The sequence below is a fragment of the Phyllostomus discolor genome, chromosome 1 (assembly GCF_004126475.2).
Source record: "Phyllostomus discolor isolate MPI-MPIP mPhyDis1 chromosome 1, mPhyDis1.pri.v3, whole genome shotgun sequence".
NCBI lineage: Eukaryota > Metazoa > Chordata > Mammalia > Chiroptera > Phyllostomidae > Phyllostomus > Phyllostomus discolor.
The window spans coordinates 47,529,508-47,556,353 of NC_040903.2; the positions used below are offsets into that span (position 1 = coordinate 47,529,508).

Here is a 26,846-nt window from a genome sequence, read left to right on the forward strand (position 1 = left end):
CTCAAATCGTCCTTGAAAGCCAGCAAATTTATAAAGCAAGTAAGTTCATTTGCATTTCTAAGCTTCCTTTCTTACTTTCTCTTTATTCCCCTTTCTCTAAAATTAAAAATAAAAAAGGTCCTGAAGGACAGCCCTGGCTGGGTGGCTCAGTTGGTTGGAACGTTCTCCCGCATACCAAAAGTTTGCTGGTTCAATTTTTGCTCAGGGCACACACCTAGGCTGAAGGTTCAATTTCCAGTGGGGTTGTGTAGAGGAAGCAATCTATCAATGTTTCTCTCTCACACTGATATTTCTCTCTTCTTCCCCATTCTTCTCTTTTAAAACAAAATAGTTTATTTATTTTTAGAGAGAGGAAGGAGGGAGAAAAACATTATCGACATGCAAGAGAAACATTGATAGGTGGCCTTTCACAAGCCCCCTACTGTGGACCTGAATCGCAACCCAGGCATGTGCCCTGGCTGGGAATTGGACTGGCAACCTCTTGGTCTGCACGCAGGCCCTCAATCCACTGAGGCACATCAGCCAGGGTTCTTTCTAAAAATCAATCAACATATCCTCAATTGAGGATATTTTAAAAAATATCTCAGCCTATGCAAGGGGCAGGGCTCTTTATGTGTTTGTAACCTCAAGCCTGCCCTCATACAATATAAATTAAGGCTTCAATTTATATTACTTGAGTGTTCTAAGAAATAATAAGCTGAGAAATTAACAAGCACACATCCTCTCTGGCTGGTGCACCATCAACCCAGGCCTTCAAGATTTCCAGAGAACCAAACATTCACCATCCAAAAGTATGAAACACTGTGGAAGCCTCAATAAGTGAGAGTCAGCAAAAACAAACAGCAAAATAGGATACCTGAGCACTTGATGGAATTTAGAAGCAGAATGTAAAATAAGAATGGGGCAAGAAGCTTAACAAAAGATACCAAAGCAAAAAACAAGATGCTATTAAAAAAAAAAGATCCTAGCAGGTTTGAAAAAGTACCAAATAGTCCATCTAACATAAAAATATTATCCTTTATATTAAAAAAGATCAATAAGTTCATTGAAGAAATATTTCTGACTTACAGGGTGGGTGGGAAGATCTTTAAATAGATACCCAGAATCCATCATTGAGAGAGAAATTCACTTCTCTCACTCTCCTGCCCCCCAAAATTCCAGAGGGGCTAAGAGACATAGAGGATATAAAAGGTGTCATATATTCAGAGTTCAGGAGAAGACGCAGGAGAAAGTAGGAGACTAATTCTTAGGTGATAATCAAGCATTTTCCAAAACTGAATGAAAGAAATAAATTTGAAATTTGGAGAGACTAAAAAAACTCGGACATCTACATCTAGGCTCACCCCAGTGATCCCACATGGCATGAAGGACAAAGATCTCAAAAGCAGTCAGAGGTTTAGATGACTTCAGTGACTGTCCTGCTTCAAAGCTCTCAAGGACTTCACTTCACCCCGTTAAACTTAGGGCATTCCCCAAATTTCCATTCAAAACTCATGGTATATTTTCAAGAAAGCAAGAATGAAATGTGACTGAGTAGAAACTTCTGGTCAGTGGCAGTGTGGTATGTCCAGCATGACTAAATTACTCTTGATATTTGATTTTAAAGAGGGCACTGGACGATGGAAATTTAATGTCAACCCAACACTGTCCAAGAAGCAGCAGAATGTTCTGGGCGACCAGAGAGGCCTGCAGCACGGTGGGGCAGGGGGACCCGTGACCAGCTAACACTGCCCTCTCCATGTGCCGGTCCCCTTCCTTCCGCTGGTATGCTAAACAAGGCCATCTGATCAGCTCCACCACTCAGGCACTTAGACTTTTCTGACTTCATCCCCAAAGAAGTTTCTTTCATATACATGTGAAAAAAAGTCAAATTCTACAAAGCAGCTGTGTGCTCTTTTGAATCCTGACACTTAACATCTATAAGGCCTGCTTCCTCGGGACAGCTGTTTAGGATATAAGAACACACCACTAAGTGTCTTGGCAACTTTAATTTTCCTCACCATCTTTTTCAGCATTTTATTAACTAGCGATAAGTGACCATCAGAAATTATTTGGTTGCATATTGCTTTAAAAAAGTAAGGAAGTAGCTATTTAGAAAACGGAGGTACATCATGTTAGAAACATTATCAAAAATGAGAATCCCGTCACATGGAATTACATGATCAAAGATCAGACTAACAAATATTCAAACAGGCTCTGTTCCAATGAGAGCTCTCCATTTCTTTGAGTAGAATCTTTTTTTCTCAGATTCTTCCAGAAACACTTCATAATGAACGAAGAGCTCACTTCCTTATAAGCTTAGGTATAACAACATAGCTATGTTTTGGTGAGAAGCTGGCATATGGTTCGACCACTGAGACCAATTACTTTTGAGTTGGTCGTTCGAGCCCGGACAGACAAAGCTGGGGGAGGGGCGGGATAAACGCGTAAAGGGAAGCGAGTGCCAGACGCCTGTTGCCCATTTTATCAAAACAAGCTCCAAAGTGATCCTCCCGCTCCCCAGTTCACGTGGTTGAAAAGTTTAATGAGGAAGGAGCCTGCATTGTCCATAAAATAATACAATACTTTCACTTTGTTTTAGTTTTTAAAGTGCAGTTCTTCAAGAATTCCATTTTTTAAAAAATCACCTGTAAAGGAAGAAAAAAAATAATGCACTTAATCCAAACACTAATTTTTAACATCCCCATGATATGTGAATGACTATATTTATCAAGCCAGGTTTACAAACTCCAGAAGATCCTTGCAACAGGGAAAGATGTCCTCTTAATAGGTGGCTGCCCAGAAGGTTTCGGGGACAGCAGAAAGGATTCTGGCTCTTTCCTCAAGTCGTTCCTCTAGTCCTTCCTCTCACCTATTAGCTCACTGATGCCTAAAACAAATTCTGCTGGCACCCTTTGCCCTCAGTATCTGTCTTTTGCTGCAAAGGTGATGGGCCTACCTCACGGTCACTCTGGGGACATATGAGTCTCACCAGACATTTTCCTCTCAGGTAAGTGAAGGGATAACCCCTTGCCCTGAGAGCAGGTTTTAATAAGGCAGCAAAGGGCTCTGGGTGCCATACAGACGATTCAAAAGAAACAACTCATATTGACATTCATCTGACACAAATGACAATCATATGCTAGATGCCTGTCCAAAAATATCACATGTGCATACATGTTAGGTATGTTAACACCTTCTGTGAGAAATACCAGCACACACCCACCCCTCCCCCCTCCTCTCAAATAAACTTTAGCAAACCTTTCAAAGCAGGTGAACTCACTCTTCTGCTTACTTCCTTCTAATCCAGGTTTCGGATCCGCGTCATATACTTCTCTGGGCTGGCAGCACTCATTACTGTAGTATAAACCGTGAGGCTGAAAATAATAAGAGAAGTTTTTACATATGCATAATTTCCCTAATATCCCAAAGAAGAAAAAAAAAAACAAGCCCTTCCCTAACACTTGTGACCTAAGACAAGAATACAAGTAGAGGCCCATATATATGAGAATATTTAAAATTTAAAATTCAAGCAACCACACATTCAAGGTGTTCTTTCCTCCTGTTTTGACAACACTGTGAAAGGCCAAGTTCAAATTTAAACTTCTCGCACTCAGAGTTCCATGCTGTGGCAGTGAGGAAGAGCAGGCCTTGGCCCTCACTCACCCCTCTCTCTGCCCTACCCCACAGGGGCACATATGTGGACACCTGCGCCTTTGCATTTAGGCTTCACACATGACCCCCAGCAACCTGTGGGCCACCCGCCAGGCCCACAGGTTGTCCACAATGGCTGCACTCCACCCACAGAAGTGGGCCACAAGAGCTTAGTACTGTTTAGGCAGAGAATTTCAGGGTCCTAGGTATTTAAGCCAGATCGGGTGGGCAAATGCCCCTGACCCAGAGGAATCCTCATACTAAGGGAGGGTCAGAGGAAGGCCAGGGCAGCATTTCTAAAGCTCAGGGGTCAAGACAGGGGATGGAAAGTGCAATGTCATTTACTCAACATTCTGCAAAACAGGAGACCTGAAGAACATGAGCCAGGTGTGCACACGCACAAGGGACCCCTTCCTTTCACTCTCTTCACCTATTGCTTGTGCTGGGCACCAGCTGGAATGCATGTTCAAAGAACTGGAGCTGGGTTACTCAGGAGTGGGCAGATTTAGTGGCCCTACAGCTGAATCGTACACCCAGTTGAAGAAAGCACTATGAGCACCTGCAGAGCTTGTCCAAGCATGTGGATGTTCCCTGAATAAGATTTTGGCTGCTTATTTACCTTAGTCATAATTCTATTCTCGGTCACAGTTTTAAAATTTTCTCTTTTGGTCACAGCAGAAGATGGAATTCTGTTGCAGGTAAGTGTAATTTTGCAGCACAGCACAAGGGGGCAGGATAGAGCTAACTTCTGTTCAGACTCATCTCTATTAACCTCAAACACAAAGGGCCTGAGAGTCCGGGACCTGTGTTAATCCTGGCTCAGTGGTAATTATCCATTAAATGCAATTCCTCTTGGGCTTTCAATTATACTTAGTCTGTAGGCTGTTTATAATATCTAATAATTCCACTTCAATAAAACATTTCAGATGCCATTTAAACATTCACAGCCTTTTTAACTCAGCAACCCCATGCCTAGAAATTCAGGCAAGGGAAATATCCAAAAGCAGGGGGGTATTGCACAGATATATTTATTTCAGAGCTTTCATAGAGAAAAAACTAAAAATTGGAGAATGCTTAACTCAATTATACTACATTCAATTGACTATGCGGCAATTTAACATTATAGGGGTTATTACTCTGGCTGGTGTGGCTCAGTTGCTTGGAGCATCATCCTGTAAACTGAAAGATCACAGGTTAGATTCCTGGTCAGGACGCATAAAACAGGCAACTGATGGATATTTCTCTCTCTGTCTCTCAAATCAAAGAATATATGCTCAGGTAAGGAATAAAAAAAATATAGCGGTTATACACAGCATGGAAATGCTTTATTAAAATAAAGAAAAGTATTTTATTATAATACTAATTTTAAAAGACATAGTCATAATTTTTTAACAACTATAAGAATACAAAAACAGGCCTTTAATGCCTATTTTCCAGATGAATATTGAGAGAGCAAAATTGTGCCCTACCAGAAGGGGTCCAGTCAAGGTGCCTTCGGGGCTGGCTACTCCAGGCTGGTGACAGCCATCATTGAACACGCAAGATGTTTATGAGCCAATCGTAAGCTCGAAATAGGCCAGGTAGGAGTATGTGCACCATGGAACCTAATACATGCTACAGATCGGGGGGTCTTTTGTTTCTCTTTTGCTCCCCACCAAACACTGGGGTTCAACTTGCTCCTCAAACACCTCATTGGCAGACTGGTAAAATACTGACAGCCTAGGGAGTTTTGTTTCTCTGTATTTGGCCGTTATAATATTGTTTATGAAATAAACTTTTTAGCATTAATTTTTTATCAGGCTATTTAAAAAAAACTTTCAAAGAGGTATTTTGAAGATATATTCCTATTACCGTATGAAGTAAAAATAAATAACTCCAGTTTTAGAATAGTCATTATACATAAGTCTTCAAGCACCCATACACAAAAGTTATTCTAGAGGCCATCAGGAAAACTCCTAGTTTGTGTTTGTGTAAAAGAGGATTGTTTCAAAGAAAAAAAATCCATTGGGTATTTGAAACTAAAAATCACTTTATAGGTTTTGTTAGCTTTAGGCTATTTCTTGAAGAATACTTTTTTAAAAATTCCTCAGCTGAGGACATTTTTTAAATTGCTTTTAGAGAGAAAGAAAGGAAAGGAGGGAGAAGGAGGAAGAGGAAGGGAGGAGGGAGAGAGAGAGAAAAAGAGAGAGAGAGGGAAAGAGAGAAACAGAGAAACAGGAGAGAAACATCAATGGGTTGCCTTCTTGTACATGCTGCAGCCAGGATCAAACCCACAACCTGGGGAGGTGCCCTGACCGAAAATCAAACCTGCAACTTTTCGATTTATGGGACAAAGCTCTGACCAACTGAGCCACACCAGCCAGGGTTGAAGAATACTATTTTGATATTCCTGTCTTGGAGAAAGCAGAAGTGAGAATGATGAGTAAGTAGGAAAGGCTGGTTTTGGGAATTTACTGATAGGAAGGAGCTAAAACTCTGTATTGACTTGCAGTTGCTTCTTCTTTTATTTTTAGTAAGTTAAGTCCCACCACATAAGCAAAAGGTGTCAGCACTGCTAATGAGCAGGTCTCAGGTGTAAGGCAATCAGGCACCACCTGGAGGGGGACAATGACAAGCTGGCTGGTGGGCTCCGCAGCGCTGCTGTGATGGCGACAGTGGGCCTTCACAGTTTCCTGTACAAGTTTGGTGCTGGCTGCCTCTCAGGTTTAATGAAGATTCTTATGGCCATGGTAGTGACAGCCCAGTGGTTCACCAGAAAAGTAAGTGGGTAAAACCCCAGGCTGTAGATTATCAAGGGCATAAGAACTGAGACACTAAACATGTGTGGAATGAGCATGGGGTAGCAGAACCTCCCCAGGAAGACAAAGGGAAGCCAAAGCTGCCTACAGTTTAGTTCTAAGAGAGAAATTAAGGAGCTCCCAACAGTGCAAGCTACCAAACTGACATAGGATAAAAACATCTCTTGGTTTTTCTTTACCTTTGTTTTTCTTCGTGGACTTCCCACCTGTCTTATGGTATGTTTGTTTTCCTGCCCCTCCCAGTCAGTAGAACGCTAGTCCCGAGAGGGCAGAGGCTTTGCTGTGCTCACTGCCGTCCCCACAGCCCCAGAAAGCTGGTTCCACAGGAGCCCTCACACCCATGCCGAGCCAGAGAGCCCGTGAGTCCGATTTCTGGGCTGTCGTGTGAACGGGGGTGAACAGATGTTACTTACTTGTTATAAACCGGAAACACAGACAAAACCTGCATAGAAAAAATCATATTATAAAAACTATTAGACAGAGAAGAAATACATGTAGAATATCCATAGGAAGAATAATACCACTTAACACTTTATCTCAGAGTGACAGAGTTTCAGACTTCTGAATCCTTTCTCCTTTGAAACAATGAACACAGATTAATTACATCTGTACCTTTTCCTAACATGCAGAAAACCATAGGTGAACATGGATAATTTAACCTATACAGAAACAAGTTCAGAAAATGTCATCTGACACTTTTTGTAATGTGTTCTTTCAGGCAAAATTCTTACTCCAGCATTTGCATCTACGACCTTTACTTGACTCCAGAAGAGAATATTTCTGAAATCACTTGTAACAGACATCAAACATTCTGAGCAAAAACCGGACATCCCAGTACAAGTTACCTGGAAGAGGGCCTCCAGGGTGAGGTTTGCGGGGCCTGTGGCATTAAGGGCTTTGATGGCTGGTGTTCTGTAAAGACAGTGGTCAAAGTTCACTTGGCACTTCAGGAAACCCTCAGTCCCACCAGTTCTTATTTTGGGGGTCTCAGCGTGAGGCCTAGTCTCATGATCTCCCTTCTTCAAAACAGGTCTGGCCCCCAAGCAGGTTTCCTCCCTAGCCCCAGGCCCCTGGGGTGGAATGACTTCAACAGTCGGCCCAGGAGCCCCGTCTGCTGAAGGAAGCCAGGCTGCTGGAAACCCTGCAGAACTGCAAAGCTGCGGGCAAACCCCCGGGTGGGGGAGCAGTAAAGCCACAGAGAAATACCTGTTCTTTGGGGACACACTGACTTAAAATTATAGAAGTTTCAAAATTGGAAGCTACAATGAAAGTCTCCAACTGTTTACTTATTTACTTAAGTGTGAAAGTGTTTTCCTTCAAAAAAAAAAGTCATACATAGAAAACCATGAATCTGGCTCTATCTTCTCCTTTTACAGATGGGCGAACACAGGCCCAAAGGCCATCTAGTGAGCCGTTAACAGAGCTGGTGGTGGAATCTAGGGCTTCTGACCCCGAAGCCAGGGACAACCTTACCCTCCCAAAACCCAAGCAATGGCCAAGAGGTGCTCCCCTGTGTCCCGCACCACCCACTATACTCTCCCAGCCTGATCCAGCACTGGCAAGGGGCCCCAGGTGTATTTTCGGGGAGGGGACAGCACCTGTAGTCCTCTTCGGTTCCTGTAATAGGAGGGGCACACCCTACTGCCCACAAGAAAACACTGGACACCAGACAGAGCCCTACCTTCGGTCATCCTTCTCAGGTGCTGGCTTCCAGTGGTCATAATTTGTCTCAACTCGGAACCACCTACAACAGAGCACATCATCTTATCTCATCAAGGTCATTGGAGTCATAACTAAAGAAGGGATATATAAAAATAGAAAACACCTCCAGTTTCACCTATTTAAAAAAAGATTATTAATGTAAAATGACCACAGCCTTTAATTGTACTTACGCTCCATTTAAAGGATCCAGAGGCCAGATGTCCACTGGGCCATTTCGTTTCCTCGTGATGACCACTCCTTCCCGGGGAGACATGCCTCCGACAATATAATACACATCAGCAATAAGGGGAGTCTTGGCCAATTTGCGAACAGCTGCTTCAAAGTTTTCTGATTCACTCAGGGTCTGCGCAGAAAGACAATCCTGCATTAGCATCATCATACATGTGAATATACTAAAATCAGTGTGGGGTAGACTTCAAAAAGATTAATTGTATGGCTTTAATTTATATACTTCAATTAATTATGCATCTACCTTTGACACATCAATTTCATTCTTAAGTACAGACCCAAGTGAAATGCATACATACGCTCACAAAAAGACTTGTACGAGCTTCCAGTTAAGATGGCAACATAGGCAGACATGTCACCCCTTCACTCAAACACATCAAAATGAAATAAAATATAGGACGACCATCAGTGGGAACCATCAGAAATAGAGCTGAATGAAAATCTGACAACTACAGAATTAAAGAAACCACATCCATCCAGACTGGCAGGAGAGGTGGAGACGTGGAATGGGCTAGTCTCACACCCACATGTGCTGGATAAAAATTCAGCACATGAAAACCAGCAGGGATTAAGTTGGTGGAGGAAACTTCTGGAGCCTAAGCAGTTCCTCTTAAAGAACCCCCATATGGATTCACCTACTCAGACTCACTCCCTCTGAGCTCCAGCACTGGGGTAGCAACTTGAAGGGTACCAGTAACATACTGGGAGAAACTGAAGTGTCTGGTATCAAAGCAAGCAGAAGCCATTGTTCCTTTTTTAAACCCTCCCCCCACACAGCCAGCAAGCTGGTGCCATATCTGAGACTCCATCAACACTGTTTGATCTGCCTTGGAGATCCCCAGAGACTTAGCCCAACCAGACTTACCAGCCCACCCAAGCTGCTTTTCCATATGAATGACTGGTCTTGGCTCATGCTGCACAACTTCCTAAATCCTCTCAAACAAGCAAAGCTGGCCTCAGTAAGCCCCAGGCCTGGCACTACCAGCAGCTAGCCTAGATTGACAGGTTGGCTTCACCTGGGAATCTCCAATATCAGCACAGGCAGCAGCCATCTCATATTGCTTTATAGCTCAGGTAGGGTGGCCCAGGACAAAACACAGGTGGGGACTGACCGTGGCCCGCAGGAAACCCCAGAGCCAGTGCAACCAGTGGATAGCTAGAGACCACATTGGAGCACCACCACTCCACCCCTATATAGATGATCCTCCACACAGGGTGGAGGTTGGTGGTAAGTGGTCACAGCCAATCCTTGCAGCTGACTGGTCTGGGTAAATCCCTCCTATTGACCTGCCAATAGCAACCAAGGCTCAACCACAAGAGGAGGATGTACTTAGCCCACATAAAGGGTGCATCTGAAGTACCCAGCTTGGGTGATGTGGGGGCTGTGCCACTGGACTCTACAGGATACCTACTACATTAGGCCACACTACCATGACATGGAGTCAAAGTGGCTACATAGAAACAAACACAGGGAGACTGCTAAAATGAGGAGACAAAGAGAGAGCCCAAATGAAAAGCACAGATCAAAACTCCAGAAAAAGAGCTAAACAAAATGGAGATAAGCAATCTATCAGATGCAGAGTTCAAAACATTGGTTATAAGGATGCTCAAGGAACATTGTGGATCTCAACAACATAAAAAAGATCAACTCAGAAATGAAGGATACACTAATTGAAATAAAGAACAATTTATAGGGAAGTAACAGCAGAGTAGATAAAGCCGAGAATCAAATCAATGATTTGGAACATAAGGAAGCAAAAAACAATCAAGCAGAATAGGAGAAGAAAAAAGAACCCCCCAAAATGAGGACAATATAAGCAGTCTCTGGGACAAGTTCAAGAGGTCCAACATTTGCATCATAGGGGTACCAGAAGGAGAAGAGAAAGAGGAAGAAATTGGAAATCTATTTGAAAAAAATTATGAAAGAAAACTTCCCTAATCTGGTGAAGGAAATAGATATTCAGTTCCAGGAAGCACAGAGAATCCCACACAAGATGGATGCAAAGAGGCCCATTCTAAGACACATAATAATTAAAATGTCAAAGCCTAAAGATAAAGATAAAATCTTAAAAGCAGCAAGAGAAAAGCACTTAGTTAGCTACAGGGGTGTTCTTATAAGATTGTCAGCTGATTTCTCAAAAGACACTTTGCAGGCTATAAGGGATTGGCAAGAAATATTTGAAGTCATGAAAAGCAGGGATCTCCAACGAAGATTGCTCCGCCCAGCAAAGCTATCATTTAGAATTGGTGGGCAGAGAAAGAGCTTCCCAGACAGGAAAAAACTAAAGGAGTTCAATATCACCAAACCATTATTATATGAAATGTTAAAGGGACCCATTTAAAAAGAAGATCAACACTATGAACAGTAAAATGGCAAAAATACACATCTATCAAGAATTGAATCTAAAGAAATAACTAAGCAAACAAGAAGAATAGAGACAGAATAATGGATACAGAGAGTATTTTGATGGTTGCTAGATGGGAGGGGGGTATATGGGAATGAATGAAGATGTGAGGGGACTAAGAAGTATAAAGAAATAGCTACAGAATAGCCATGGGGATGTAAAGTACAGTATAGGAAAGGGAGTAGCCAAAGAACTTATACACATGATTCATGGACATGAACAATGGTGGGGGGATTGCCTGAGGCAGTGGGGGTGCTGGGTGGAGGGGGACATAGGGGGAAATATCAGGACAACTGTAATAGCATAATCAATAAAATACAATTAAAAAATATTCTTACAACAATTTCTACAGTAGGTTATTCACAACAACCCGAAACTGGAAACAACCCAATGTCTACCAGTTAGAACATGTGTAAGCACTGGCATGTTTGTAGAATTGAGTATTCTTCAATAATAAAAGGAATGAGCGAGTGACACAAAACACAGATAAATCTGAACAACATTATGCTGAGTGAAGGAAATAGAGTTCACATATTATGATTTCATTTATAGGAATTCTTGAACAGGCAAACTTTTCTGTAGTGAAAGAAGTCGAAGAGTGGCTTTCTGGGGGGAGGTTGTGTGTCAGAGGAGGGTGGGCATTGATTAGAAAGGACATGAGGGAAATCCCCAGGGATTTACACATGTTCTGAATTTTGTCTTGGTGGTGGTTACAGGGATGGCTATACGAGTGTGTACAACTGTCAAGACATGAACTAAACTCTTAATATCTGTGCATTTCATTTTATATAAAGTATATCTAAAATTGTTTTAAATCATTTTGGTGTTCAAATTCCACTGGATAGATTTAAATTATAGTTTTATTTTTAAATATCAACATTTATAATACACTGGATTGGTTTTGCAGCTTTTTAATCTTCCAATGAAAAAAATTTGGAAGTCATTTGAAGAATATGTGAAGGACGCATAGTCTGTCAACATCTTCAGGGGGTACCCAAGCAAAAAGTTCAGGAGAACTGCAAGTGCAGAGGGGCTAGACCATTCAGAGTAACACAGAGAAGGACGAACAGGCCAAGCCAGGCAGAGCCAGATCCTTGCAGCAGAGATGTGCTGTTGAAGGCAAGCGCTCTGTGGTCGATGACAATGTACACGTGGCCTGGAGCGCTGCTGTCGAACAGGTCCTGTGAAGCAGATGCTCCTCTGTGTGTGTGTGTGTGTGTGTGGAGCTGCCTTCTAATGCATCTGTTTTGTTAAGCAGAACATTTGCTAACGGAGAGTCTAAGGCAGGGGGCACAACTATTTATCTGTAGAAAAGCATATTATCTCTTATCTCAACCAGCTATTGTGGAAAAGTCTGGCCTATGACAAAGATTCTCTCCTTGACCAAACGCTAGCCAGCCTCCTCTGAGCCCTCCTCTTGACCAGGCCTTCATCTTGGCCCAAAAAGACTAGAACAAACACTAACATAGTTTCTAACAGCTCAAGGCCACCCCCCTATAATGACCCCAGCCCCGGTTAGAGTGAATGCCAGAGAAAACTCAAGGCTGCTGTAGGGAAGTAGACTTTGCCACCCCAAAATGTGTCTCTTTGGCATAAGGATTATTTTAAGTTGGTTATTTTCAAGAAACACCAGATGTTGCAGAAGCTCTGAAAACCAGGTAGAAGTTATGCTTTTGTGAGAGACATTTCCATTGGTAAGGGAATGCCCCATCTGTGAGGGTGTCTCTGAGGATGAAGGTATCTAAATCTCTAGAATCTGTTATCAGTGGACAAGGCTTGGGCTTAACCCTGCATAAAAATCTCACTTTTTTATTTTAAAATTTTTTCCATCACAGTTTACATTCAATATTATTTTGTATTAGTTTCAGGTATACAGCATAGTGATAGATAATCATATACTTTACAAAGTGTTCCCTGTGATATTTCTAGTACCCACCTGGCACCGTACAGTTATTACCATGTTATTGACTATGTTTCCTATGCTGTAGTTTACATCCCCGTGACTATTTTGTAACTACCAATCTGTTAAAAATCTTACTCTTGTTTGCTGTGCTCTTCCTGGTTACCTGCCATAACTGAGTCACCACCCGCAACATATCCTTTTGTCTGTAGTTGAATGTGGTATATAAGGTAATGGCTTCCACCACCTTGGTGAGAGTTCCTCAGTTTTCCTGGGTGTCTTGCATGTATACAGGAGGTATAGAAGTTACTAAACTTTAATTTTTTTCTCCTGCTCATCTGTCTTATGTCAATTTGATTGTTAGATCAGCCAGAATAGCCTAGAAGAGTAGATGAAAGCTTTCCTCCCTGGACAGCGCCAAAAGAATGTGATGTTGTTCCAGCCAGCACCTGAGGATCCCGCCCCCGCTTCCCGGCCTCTGCTGGAGGGAAGGAGCCTACGAGTTAGCAAACTCAGACACGTTTTATAGGAGCAACCTCTGTTCTCAGCTTTTTGTAGTTTGTCACTTCTCTGACTGTGCCATGCCCCCATCACCCCTCCCTACTCCCTCTTTCTCTTTTTCAAACACCCAGGTACCTCTCTATAAATTGAAGTTGAGTGCAGTTCATGCAGGACCCTTTTCCCTATTGCAGTATTATCCTATTGACTACAATCTGTCCTTACCACTTTAACTAGTGTCCAGCTTTGTTTATCTTTGACACTTATGATCCAAATGGTTGATATGCCCTCAGCCAACTTTTAGATGCTCATCCTTTTCAGGAGCTTCTTACATTAAGAACAACATCGTTAAATGACAGAGTATCACAGCAGGGACACAGTTTAGAAGATGAAGTCAGAGCACAGTGGGCTCAACAGTCAATATACTCACGGTGCGGATAAGCCAGCTGATCGGAGAGTGTTTCTGAAAAAAGGCAGCGATCACATTCTCCCACCACCAGCCTTTATCTGCCGAGTGGAAGGAACAATAAACATATACACAAATCACTGCCACTTTAAAAAATTCCTTAAGTCTTGTTTCTTTTCCATAGCATAAGCTGATGGGGGAGAAAGGTTGGTGGATGAAGAGTGATTTTGCATGCATACAGTTTTCGAAGGTGAAGCTAAAAGTGTTGTTTCTAGGCCCCAAAGATTCTGTGTTCTGTGTGTGTGTGTGTGTGTGTGTGTACATGTGTATCATGTCTATGCACAGAATTTCTGGTGCTGGAACAATGATAATTATATTAAAGGAAATCACTCTATTAACTACCTCAGGCAAAGTAAAGTTATGGAGCTACTGTGAGAAGTGGTTCAGTATGTATTACGAAGACTGTAGAGAATACATATTTTTCAGAACTTTTAAGTTTGATTCGGGCTCACATTTTTTTAAAAAATACAAATTCACCATCATTTCTCAAAATTACTTTTTAACATCTTTAAAAATCTCTGTAGGGGGTTTATTTTGAAAGAATAATTTTCATTCAAGAAATGAGCATTGGACACCTACTATGTGGTTGTTCAGATAGAGCTGACTCCATCTTGAAAAGCTGACTGCATCTGAAACGAATCCACCAGAACCCTTGACCCCCCTCCCCTTCTCCCTGGTGGAACTCTGGAATGTGCACAGAGGGTCCAGGCTGTTGGTGGACTGCTGTTAACCTTCCTCCACCATTTAGTCCCTCCTCAGGGGCAGAGTGCCCAAGGGCAAGTGCCCTGGGTGTTATCTATCTGTTAACTCACCCTAGCACCACAGTGCCTACTGTCTGGTCCCTTTCTTTCCCTCGATCAGCCCCACATTCTTTTGGAGTATGTAGGTCCATTTCTCAGAGTGTATAAAACAGATGGTCTGGGGGATGATCCAGCCTTTCTTCTGCCACCCAGGAGAGCGTTTCTGTAAGTTCCCAGTTAAAACTCTTTAAACTAACAAGCTGGACTTGCCTGCTTCTTTCTCTGGCCTCTCAGCTCCTTTGGCACTTGGGGGCCACTTTACTTACACGTCCTTTTCGTGAAACAGTGCCATACCCTGACTTGGTCCAGACCCTTCCATTCAACAGTAAACAGGAGAATGTAGTGTACTGAGCAAAGAATGAAACAATAAAACTGCTAAATTACTAAAACCAAGGAGGCTGAGGCATGAAGAAACAATTCTATTCCTGCTTTAACTAGCCAGGGAACTTAAACATTTGATCTTTTTAGCCGTGTATCAATGCTGGGGTGGGTGGGTAGGTAGGTAGATAGACAGACAGACAGACATAGATATGGAATGTAGATATATCCTACAGATGACTCTGTGGAGAACTTCAAAAGGAATGTCCACAGGTCTGGGCAGCCGGACATCCATCATCCAGAACCCTGACACTTGGAAGACTGCCATCTCTGACCAATGCAGAGGCTAAGAATGCTTGAGTCGTTCTTCTCAAGAATGTACTCTTTACTATAAAAACTCTTTCTTCTTTGGAACACCCTGGGTGGTGTCTATTTGTGTATCTGGTTTGCACCTTTGAATAAGTTTTTGCCATTTATTTCTACAAAAGATTCTTGACTTTGTGCTCAGGTGACCAAACCATTAAACAAACAAGATGTGAGTAACTCGAACAAAGACAATAAGACAGGACAATGTAATCATGAGTGACAAGGGAACATTTCTTTCAAGAAGAATGTAAGGACAGCCTGTCTGCGTTGTGAACATCTGAGCTAGGATGAGCATTCCAGGGGGTGTGGGTGTCGGGAGCTAAGGCAGGAGCAAGGCTGACAGATGTCAGGGGAAGAATGAATGCTGATGGGGCAGGTGGAGGGAGGGAAGGAGAAGGAGATAGTCATAAAATGAGGTACAGAGTTCTGAGGTCAGAGTCAGGACTTCAGACTGGTTATAAGTGTAAAGGAAAGTCACTGCAGGATTTAAACAGAGGAACAGCCTGATTCTGCTAGCTGCTAGATGAGGAAAGAATTATAGAAGGGTGAGAAGCAGGGCGACCAGAGGACCAGGGACAGCAGCAGTGCAGGTGTGATGGCAGTGAGCCTAGCAGTGAAGGCAGACAGAATGGTCAGGGACAGTCTAGTTTTGGTGGCAGAGCTGATAAGATTTGAGGAGTGAAGGGTCAAAGAATTCTCCTGGTAGAATTGGTTGATTAGAAGTGCCATTTCCTAAGGCATGGAAAACCGAGAGAGGAACAGATTTGGGTGGAGGCAAGAAAAGAAGGAAAGAAAAAAGCAAGGGGTCTGTTGAAGCACGCCAGGTCTGAGACTTAGTAGACACCAGAGTGGAGACGCTGAGACAGTGGTTGGGTCCTCCAACCTGGGTGCAGAGGAGGTCAGGCCTGGAGATGCTTCTATGGCCCTTCCTCTGCACCAGGCCCTGCTCTGAGTTCTTCAAGTACGAGAACTCCCTTCTCCCTCACACCAGCAATGATCACCCCTGCTTTCCAGATAAGGAAACTGAGGTATAGGCTGGGTAAGCACCTTGGTCATGGTTACCCAGCTAGCAGGGGACAGCACCAAGGTGTAAACCAAAGCAGGCTGGCTGTGGAGTCTGAGGTCTCAGCGGCTGGGTGGGTGGTTAGGGCTCCCTTTCCCAGGGTGGCAGAGGCCCCGCGGGCTTTCTCCATCACGCCCAGAAACTGAAGAGAACATCTTATCGCCCTCAACCCAGAGATGCTCCCTTATTTCTCAGGCATTTCAACTCTGTCTTAGCAGAAGAAAATAGAGTTTTCATTCAAATAAGGCTTTAAACAGTTTTAACAAAGCAGTTTGACAGTGTTTAATTAAATGTATATATTACAAAATAGCTCCATTATTTTAAAACTGCTCATACCTTAGGTCCTACTAATCAGGTTGTTAAACAATTTGAATTATAAAATGACAGAAACAAAGCCAATCTTTTTACTAAATATACATGTGTTTACAGACATCCTGTGTAAAATCTTAATAACTGTCATGCTGTGGTTGGAGTGCCATTTGAGAACCAGTCTCACTCATAGCTGACATTTGAGAAAATGGTGAAGGAGTACATTAGAATAAAGGACTGACTCCTATATACTCAACCAGTATCTTCCTGGTAAAGCCTTATTTAAGTCAAAAGATAAGAATAAACCTAACCAAAGGAAACAAAAACAGGAAGTCAATTGGGTTCATCAATGACCAACACTACATTTTAAGAGGTTCCTTGTGAACTTCTCTTTTACTCGGCTGCAAGTTCCTGAGGTCAGAGACAAGTGCTTGTCTGTCTCTGGGTTGCCCACATATTGTGGAACTAGATGACATCCCCTGAGATTCGGAGAATGGCAGTGGGGCTTTATGACAAACACAGGTGTGGGCCAGGACTCGTGATATCAATTTCAGAACCACCTCCCCCACCCACTAGCTGTCATTTCTTCTCATAGTCTCACTTTCCTCCTCTGCATAATGAATGGGTTTAATATTATCAGCCCTGCCTATGTGACAGGGCTGTTGTGAGTCTCTAATGAGGAAGCTTGTGAGAGGGACACAGTAAGCTGTAAAGTGCTTGACAGATGTTGCCCATGGAAAGCCATCATACAGCCTCTAGAGTGCTGCAATAGCTTCATAATAGTCTTCTGCTTCCATCTTAAGCCAACAAAATTCAGTCTCTACAGAGCAGCCAAAGTGATAGCTAAAAATATAAATCAGATCTGTTCACCCCCGGCCTAAAATTCTTAAGAGCTTCCAACAGGCTTAACCCAAACTCCTCCCCGTGAGACTCACCATGGCCTCACCTTCCTCCCCACCTTTCACCTCACTCTCTCCTTACTTCATGCTGTAGCCGCACCACTGAGGTCCATCAGGATGCCCTCCATGCAGCCTCTACAGACCTGGCTCCGGGATCACCTCAGTCAGGCCTTCCCAGACCCTCCCGCTGTAGTAACCACCCTGCCCCCACCTCTTCACTCTACCACATTGTCCTGTTTTACTTTCTTGGTAGCACCTATAACTACCTGAAGTCATCTTCCTTGCTTACATGCACACTGCCCGGCCAACCCCTCTAGAATGCAAGTCCCTGCCATCGACTCTAGTAGGTGTTCTTCTGTGTGCTCTGTTGGGTGGGTGAGTGAAGTACTTGGATAAAGCTGAACAAGGAAATAGCTAAAAATGCTTGGGAGTTCATTTTGATTACCTCGTTCATCACCAGAAATTGTGAACTTGCGTGGACTCTGACCAGTCCATAATCCCACATAGCCAATAAAAGTCGTTCCTGTGAATGCAATCTGAAATCAAGAAATAAGGTATCATTTTACCATTCCAACCAAATATACTTTGAAATTGCCTTATTTTGCTCCACCATTCCATGTATTTTTTTCTTCTAAGGTTCCAACACAATAGAATAAAAACCCTGAAATAGCCTTCTAGGAGGTTTAACCTTGGATAGAATTCAGCAAACCTATGACCTTGGATAGGAAACAAAGGGCACATCTGTATTTGTGCTGACTTCTAACTGAAATTTCTCTTGTTCTGTAAGAAACACTTGCAACAAACCACGTCATCATAGCAGTGTCTGTTATTCTGTCACCAGCAGAAATGGCAGATATTTCCACGTATGTAACGGTATCGTGTCTATTTTGCTATGCTCCACATATATCATCTTGAAATACCATGCACACGTATCGCCATCCTGAAATTATGGTAGCCATCAGAGCCACTGCCAAATTTTACTATTTAATGTGTTAAGAAAAAATATAATATTGAAATGGCTGTATTTCGACATAATGTTTTTGTAATCCCATGTATTTTATATTGTATTCTAAATCCTAATTCTGAGAAGGGATCAACAGGCTTCACCAGAGGGGTTCCCACACAAAGGTTAAAAAGCTCCATCCTAGAAGTAGCAGTATGTGGGAAAACCTGTGTTGTTTGACCTTTTTTTGAAAAAGATTTTTTAAATTTATTTTTAGATAGAGGGAAAGGGAGGGAGAGAAGCAATAATGTGTGGTTGCCTCTTGCATGCCCTCTACTGGGGATCTGGCCCATAATCCAGGCATGTGCCTTGACTGGGAATCAAACCAGCGACCCTTTGGTTTGCAGGCCAACACTCAATCCACTGAGCTACGCCAGCCATAACTGTTATTTGAATGTTTAATGAGAAAAAGTTTTTTGGTTGTGAAAGCAGATGACCAAATGAGTATTTAGTAAATGATGTTTTATTTTTATGTGTTGATTTTCTTTTCTTTTTTAAAAGTATATTTTATTGATTATGCTATTACAGTTGTCCCATTTTTTTTCCTTTATTCCCCTCCACTCTGTAACCCCCTCCCACCACCATCTCCCCACCTTAGTTCAAGTCCATGGGTCATATGTGTAAGTTCTTTGGCTTCTCCATTTCCTATACTATTCTTAACCTCCCCCTGTCTATTTTGTACCTACCATTTTATGTTTCTTATTCTTTGTACCTTTCCCCCCATTCTCCCAGAGCCCCCTCTGCTGACAGCCCTCTATGTGATCTCCATTTGTGTGATTCTGTTCCTGTTCTAGTTGTTTGCTTAGTTTGTTTTTGTTTTTGTTTTTTAGGTTCAGCAGTTGTTGATAGTTGTGAGTTTGTTATCATTTTACTGTTCATAGTTTTAATCTTCTTTTTCTTAGATAAGTTGCTTTAACATTTCATATAATAAGGGCTTAGTGATGATGAACTCCTTTACCTTGACCTTATCTGGGAAGCACTTTATCTGCCCTTCCATTCTAAATGATAGCTGGATAGAGTAATCTTAGATGTAGGTCCTTGCCTTTCATCACTTGTAATACTCCTTTCCTGCCCCTTCTTGCTTGTAAGGTTTCTTTTGAGAAATCAGCTGACAGTCTTATGGGAACTCCTTTGTAGGTAACTGTCTCCTTTTCTCTTGCTGCTTTTAAGATTCTCTCATCTTTAATCTTGGATAATGTAATTATATGTGCCTTGCTGTGTGCTTCCTTGGGTCCAGCTTCTTTGGGACTCTGAGCTTCCTGGACTTTCTAGAATTCTATTTTCTTTGCTAGATTGGGGAAGTCCTCCTTCATTATTTTTTCAAATAAGTTTTCAATTTCTTGCTCTTCCTCTTTTCCTGCTGGCATTGCTATAATTTGGATGTTGGAACATTTAAAATTGTCCTGGAGGTTCCTACGCCTCTCCTCATTTTTTTGAATTCTTGTTTCTTCACTGTCCTGGTTGAATGTTTATTTCTTCCTTCTGATCCAAATCATTGATTTGAGACCTGGTTACCTTCCTGCCACTGTTGGTTTCCTGTAAATTTTCTTTTATTTCACTTTTCATAACCTTCACTTTTCCTATTTTGTGACCATATTCAACCATTTCTGTGAGCATCCCATTTACCAGTGTTTCAAACTCTGCATCTGATAGGCTGGCTATTTCTTCATAGCTTAGTTCTATGTTTGGAGCTTTGATCTGTTCTTTCATTTGGGCCACTTTTTTTTGTCTTGGAGTGTCTGCTACTTTGTAAGTGGCCTTAGGTATTCCCAGGGTGGGGCAACCCACATCGCCTCATTCTGGCACAGTATGTGTTCCCTCTCAGAGTGGTGTTAAGAGAGAACAACACCACTTGCTTGCTCTCAGCCAGCTTTCAGTCACTTCCCCCGCTACCCACAAGCAAACTGGGCCCCTCTGGTGCTGATTCTCATGTGGGTGGGTTTGTATATGTTCTAGGAACTCATGGGTCTCTCCAATGAACTCTACTGTGAGGCTAGGAGCTTCTCCCACTGCTGCAACACCCACAGATTTTTACGGCCAGAGGTTTTGAGGCTTTATTTCCCCTGCTGGAACCCTGGGTTGCATGTATGTCTTCCTCCCCACTTCTTCCTGCTGGTTTAACCTCACACAAATGTGGGACCACTTGGTCCTCTAGCAGCTTTGCCTCATGCAACCTCTCTGCCCTGGCTACCCATCTCCACCCCTCCTAACATTCTGAATGAGTATTTCTTCTTTAACTCCTTGGTTGTCGGACTTCCATACAGTTTGATTTTCTGGCAGTTTTGGTTATTTTTTGTTTTTAAATTTGTTGTTGTCCTTCTTTTGGTTGTGTGAGGAGGCAAAGTATATCTACCTATGCCTCCATCTTGGCCAGAAGTCCCTAACTGAGTTTTTCATATTTGTGACTCAACCTCTACATGCAAAGAATAAACAAGCCCTGCCTGGTATGGTTCAGTGGGCTGGGTGTCCTCTGGCAAACCAAAAGGTTGCCAGTTTGATTCTCAGTCAGGGCACATCCCTGGGTTATGGACCAGCCCCCTGGTTGTGGGTGGTGTGTGAGAGGCAACTGATGGATGTTTCTCAGTTTCTCTCCCTCTCTTTCTCTCTCCATTCCCCTCTCTCTAAAAATAAATAAGTAAAATCTTAAATTAAAAAAATTGTTTAAAGGATAAACAGAATATAGTCCTTGTCCTTAAATAATGCCTCCCAAAGCCAAAAATCTGGCTTTGGAATACTCCACTCTGCTTCACAGCAATAGCATGCTATGTCTACTCAGTGAACTCAGTGCTATCTCCCTAAAAGTTTACACAGAAACGTGACAATAGTACATATTAGATTATATGTTTAAATAAGTAACACAACTGGATACAGCTCACCAGTGTTAGTTTGGTGTTACTAGTCCTTACTATGGTGACAATAAATGATTTCGGTATAATTTCTTAAAGATCATACATAAGAGTGTGGTGGGGTCAATCATACTTGTAAAAGGACCATTTGTTACTTGGCCACATTTATCAAGCATCTACCACATGCTTTGCATAGATTTTACTTCACTTAACCTTTATAATTATCTCCATAATGTAATTAATAACCTTTCTGAGCTGTAGTCTGCAAAATGGGTTTAAGTGATTTCCCAGGTTCACAAAGGAAGTGATAGAAGCAGGATTCAAAGCCAGGACTGTGAGACCCCAAAGTTGGGTATTTCTAGCCATTACACCATACAGCCCCCCACTCCCTGCCCCTATTCCAGGAGCAGCCTGAACATGGGAAAGCAGAGGAAAGAGCTGACTAGGCATCATAAGTGGACAACAGATCACACCCTCATAGAGATTTCCCTAAGGAATATGGACAGACCTCTCTAATTAGGTGCTTAATAATAATAACAGATGACGCTTCTTTCTATAAGCATAATTGATGTAAACCTCTCTTCTGATTTGTTTTTCCAGGAGTTTGATGTTTTTGTATCTTAAACCAATAACATATTGAGAAGTAGGCCATCCTAATGATTGCTAACTTGGGTTAGTAAGACTCAGATTTCGGAACCCTACGCTATACAGACAGTACCTGCCCATTTTTTAAGAACTGCACATCCACAGTCATCTTGCGTAAGAAGTCCCCAAATGGATAATCCAGATTCCGGCCATGGTAAATGTGGCCTTTGGAGTCTTGAGCCACAATACTGGTGCAGAATCTGAGAAAAGGGGAAGGTCCAACAGGAATGAATGAGAAAAATAAGAAAAAGGAAAATGAGTTTTTCATTTTTAAGATAAGACCCTAGAGTAAAACACAATTGTCATTTCTTACAATGGACACATAAGTTATATCATTCTTGTATAAGACTATGTATTCACAATTCAAGATGAAAATATGACTGCACACAGCTCATCAGTGTTTAGTGTCACTAGACCCGCGCCCGTGGCACACACAGCATTGAAAACACACTGAAGGGGAATTTCATTCTAAATCGAAATCTGAAGTTGACCCATTCCGAGCTCAGCCAGAACTGAGCTTTGCTTACTCCTCTGTGTGGCAGAGAGTGGTCTGTCAACACATCGCTCAAAGCTTGCTCGAGATCACCTCTCCGTTCCATGAATTTCTAAAAGCAAGTAGAATGGTCAGCTTTTAGGGGCTTGGCACTTTTCCTGTCCCTTTAGAGAAAAGGATCCTTTTAAAAGCCTCAGCCAGAGAGAAGTAGTTTGAGGAAAAGAGGAAGAGGTTTGTATTCTCTGAAGATTTATGGGAAAAAAATGTTTGCATACGGCACATCCAGTCATGGGGGGGGGGGGAGGTGTGTATCCACACCAACCTGAGAGGAAACACCTTGAAGAAATGATGGTCATTTCTGAGTAACAGGATGTGGTTACTTTCACTTTTCCATATTTACTAATTTCCTAGAATGATTATATAATACCTTTATAATTAGGAGAAAATAAATGTTACTTAATTTTTTTTTGTTTGCTTAAAGAAGGAAGCTTGGTCAGGCTTTAATTTTTTTCAAGGTTTCTGATTTTAACTTCAAAGAGTTCATGTGGAGGAGGGGACTGACAAAACACTGGAAGTAGCTAAAGCAAAGTGTAAGGAATCTCTCTCAAAGATGATTTTTCAAAACCGGCAAGACCACGGTACTTCCATGTCAGGTCCAAATGTTTTTGCATGAGGCAGCCCACAAGCACAGGGGACAAGGGGAGCCGGGCTCCACTTTGGGACAGGCACTGCAGCTCACGGGACACACGCGCCTTCAGCAGCAGCTCGGACCACTCACCATGCACCCGACTTTCAGCAAGTCGTTCCCCTGAGGCCTGGTTCCCACATCACTACTGGTAACGCCATCTCCAGGGCCTGGCACCCAGCAGGCTCAATACAGGGTGGCTAGTCTTACCCTGATTCAACAAGCCTTACATCAGAAATGAAAATAAAACAGATCCTTTGTTGATGCTAGTGGAGTCTATGTTTTGTTTTGTCAGGCAATTCAATATATACCTTAATATCACATTCCAAAGTTAGAATGTTCTAACTAGAACTTTTTCAATCAGTGACTCCAACAAAAGAAGGTGAAAGTGAACATGAAAATTGATTTTTTTTTTTTTCCGTTGAGAAAAGCCACATGTCAGAATAGGGAAAAGATGGGGGTAGGGGATGAAGCATGGCAAAATTAACTTAGTTCAATTGAAAAGCACTTTAATTTAACAAGTTTGTGCCCTGTGTCTCAAAAACACTTTCCTTAAAAAAAAAAAAGGCAGTCACAGTGCATCTGAATCTACTCTGCCCAGTTGTTTCAGGAAGATGCCGGAGGAGGGGGTTAGTAAAGTTTCCTTATCTCAAGAACTTTTTCCATCATCTTTTGGCAGCCAGAAGCCATTAAGTATCTGTAAGATGCTACTAGATGAGGCTGATCTGGTTGCAAAACAGTTCAATCCTGAAGGCAGAAACCTAGTCAAATCTCTTAATGCCAGGACCTGTTAATGCGTCAATGGAGACTTCAGGGTCCCCCTGCACTTTGCCTAGGATTGGCCTGCACTCCGCGTTGCTTCCACGTTTGTGTGCCACGTTTTACTCATGCCCATTCAGCGTACCAGATATTGGCTGGTCATATTCGCCAGAATCATGCTCCCTGTGACCCCAGCCCTGGAGGGAACAGACTGCGGGAACAGAGGAGTCAGGATCACTAGGCATGACAAACATGGGGGAAGGAATGCAGGGGACCAATCAGTGCTAGGACGACCCACTGCATTATAAGGCTGGAGGGTCACTGGTTTAGCTACGGAGTCCAGATGAGAGGGGCGTTAGTTCCAAAACCTTCCTGGAAAGTACACGTTGAGCAGAGTTTCAAAAGTGGGATGCTACCTGGAGTAGTGGAGGGAGGAAAGGAGGCTTTGGGTAGAGGAAAAGTTCAGGGATGAGGTCAGAGAAGCTGCCTGAAGCCCATGCATCTACTGCTCAGATTTACGCAGAGGCAAAGAGGAAGTGCTGGAGGGTTTCTGGGCAGCCCGGTCTCCGCTGTTTCCATCACACTGAAAACATGTCTGCTCCCACTCAGATGTGGCAGGTGGTCCTGGCAAGCCCACGTTAATCACGCCGCGTGGGGCACTCACTTACGCGGTGAACTCATAGGCCAGGTTAATGAGGAGACAGTCTGCCAGGTTGAAGTTCAGGACGTCACACATGCCGCGGATCTCATCGGTGTAGGGCTGGGGCAGGGAGCCTTCCAGTTCCTTGACTGCCTTTTGCATTATTGCATGGACCCACTTGGGGACCGTATCCCTAGAAACGAAAAGTCACGAGGGAGTTTGAGTTCAGATGTTGGAGGCGTGGGAGTGCGTGTGTCTGGGGGGGTTGGGAGTATCTAAGGCTCTCATCCTTAGAGGTGAGTGCTCGGTGCCTTCCTCCCCAGAAAGCTGACAACTCAGGTCCCGCACCACCGGATCCCCAGCCTCCAGGAGAGAAAAAGAAAACTTTCACAGAAGTAGAAAGAGTGAGAGTGCATAGTCCCCAAAGGTGCGCACTTGGAGGGCCCACAAGGCCCACACGGAGGACGTGGGCTGCGTCCCCTACTCAGTAGCTGAGCGGCTGGGGCAACGTCTCAAGCGCCACCCTGATCTGGAATGTCTCGAGGACGGGCGTGCCACTGGTTGACACCGAACCTGAAAGCCAAACCAGCCACGCGGGATCATCCCCAACCTTGACGCTGCCTAGAGCAACAGCAAATACCAGTTCTGGTCCCCGCCAAACCCTCCACACTCCCGAGGCACTCCCGAGGCCAGGATGAGGGGGGTGGGGCGGAGGGCAAGGCTATAGCACAGGGAGGGAAGGAGTGATGAGTCTCAGTTCAAGCACAGTGAGCTGCGTGCGTCTGGGCTTTCCTGCACTTGGACCCGGGCAGACTGTCCTGGCAGACCCGGGCCTGCACTCACCCGAGGATGTGCGCCAACGTGGCGCGCAGGAAGTCTAGGTCGAAGTGCTGCAGCACGGGTAGCCAGCGCAGCTCGGGGGCCACGTCCAGGCTCACGTTGAAGAGTGGCGGATCTCGGGGCACGGAGGCAGCAGACACCCCGCCTCCGGCCAAAAGCAGCAGCAGCAGCAGCGCCAGCGCCGGGCGCGCCCCCAGGCCCACAGTTTGCATGGCTAGGGCTGGGTGGCCACAATTAGGACCTTAGCGGCCAAGGCCAGCGCTGGTTGAAACGCAGAGGGAGAAGGAGGAGGAGCCGGGGGCGGTGCCGGGAGGGCTGGAGGCGGAGCCCGCACTCGGCCTGACCCGCCTGGTAACCCAGAACCCGGAACGGCCAGATCGGCTGCTCCCGCCGCACCTCCCCGGTGCCTCCATCCCTCCCGCCCCGGCCGCAGCCAGAGTCCCACCGAGCTCTCTCTCCCGTGAGGGCGCTAAATTTTGCGGCCTGAGACTGCTCGCCCCCACTCCCCACCCCATCTCACCCACGTGAGCCCGGAGAATGTAAACTGTGGCCTCGAGAGGGTTAAGAAAATGATTTTCAGTAGCGAATAGGCAGCAGGAGAGTCCTACAGCGGTAGAAGGGGAACAGTCCCCCCTTCTCTGCCTCATTTGCTCATAGTTAAATTCTAAAAAGGTTTGTCTGGATTTTATAAGACGAAGGAGAGGGTTTTTTTTTTTTATTTTGTTCAACAGGCCCACCTCTTTTATGTTAAAAACGAAATAAGCTAAAAAGTTACATTCACGTGCCAAGTATTATTGACATCTCTATCTCATTTAACCACCAAAGAAAGCCCAAAGACAGGTTCTGCTAATTCATTCCTGTTGTTTGGTGCGGAATATGAAGCTTGGAAAAGTTAAGTTGCCCAAGGTCACACAGCTGGAGAGCCTTTGCGCTGGCTGAGAGCCAGGCTGTCAGAATCCAAACTCCACCTACAGTCTTTCACCCGAAGGGTCCTCCCTGACTTCGGAGTCTCCAGTATCTGGGAGACGGAACAGTTGTCTTAGGAAAATCACCCACTTAAGTAAGGATGAGACGTTTTTAATGGCTAGCAGGGTCGTCTGTGGGTAAAATAGAGTAAATGTATGGCAGAAACTTATTTTTTTCCCAGGGTTTTTTTCCCTTTGTCAAATGGAACACACCGTCATTATCTTTGGGAGGTTTTTTACCCCTGTTTTTATGTCCTGCACGCCACTGGGTTAAAGTTTCACACCTTTGTTCCTGTTTCTTCCTGGTCTTTGCTTAAAATCTAGGTCAAGACCCAGGTCTTAATTTGTTTATTTGCAAAATCTGAGGAACAGCAGTTGCCTGCTTAAGCCATAGGTTCATTGAGATAATCGCCAAGGGAGCAAACCCAGGTTAGTTGTGTTCAAAGAGGCGTGTTTGCATGTAAAAAAAAAAAAGTGACTCCAGTCTCTAAGTGACTGATACTAAAAAGATAAAAATTAAAAACAAATACAAGGGTTAAAACAACCATGATAAAATGTGTTGAGT

General features: G+C 43.6%; 1 protein-coding gene and 1 long non-coding RNA gene across 3 annotated transcripts; one reads left to right on the forward strand and one right to left on the reverse strand.

The window, feature by feature from the left end:
* Positions 1 to 1,827: 1,827 nt before the first annotated feature.
* NAAA (N-acylethanolamine acid amidase) lies at positions 1,828 to 25,598 on the reverse strand. Of its 2 annotated transcripts, none has more exons than XM_036022353.1 (11): positions 25,320 to 25,598; positions 24,505 to 24,669; positions 21,973 to 22,099; positions 17,851 to 17,941; positions 13,615 to 13,691; positions 8,324 to 8,496; positions 8,113 to 8,175; positions 7,277 to 7,343; positions 6,845 to 6,873; positions 3,275 to 3,356; positions 1,828 to 2,627 (listed from the first exon to the last, which is right to left on the reverse strand). In XM_036022353.1, the coding sequence occupies exons 1-10, from the start codon at positions 25,526 to 25,528 to the stop codon at positions 3,281 to 3,283; spliced, it is 1,077 nt and encodes a 358-aa protein (XP_035878246.1). In that variant the 5' UTR covers positions 25,529 to 25,598; the 3' UTR covers positions 1,828 to 2,627; positions 3,275 to 3,280. The 2 variants fall into 2 exon arrangements, with proteins under 2 accessions (XP_035878246.1, XP_028363009.1); XM_028507208.2 differs by having other exon boundaries at positions 3,241 to 3,356.
* LOC118499828 lies at positions 17,703 to 24,728 on the forward strand. The gene is made up of 3 exons (XR_004902377.1): positions 17,703 to 17,835; positions 23,413 to 23,415; positions 24,715 to 24,728. It is a non-coding gene; the product is annotated as an uncharacterized LOC118499828 (long non-coding RNA).
* Positions 25,599 to 26,846: the final 1,248 nt, after the last annotated feature.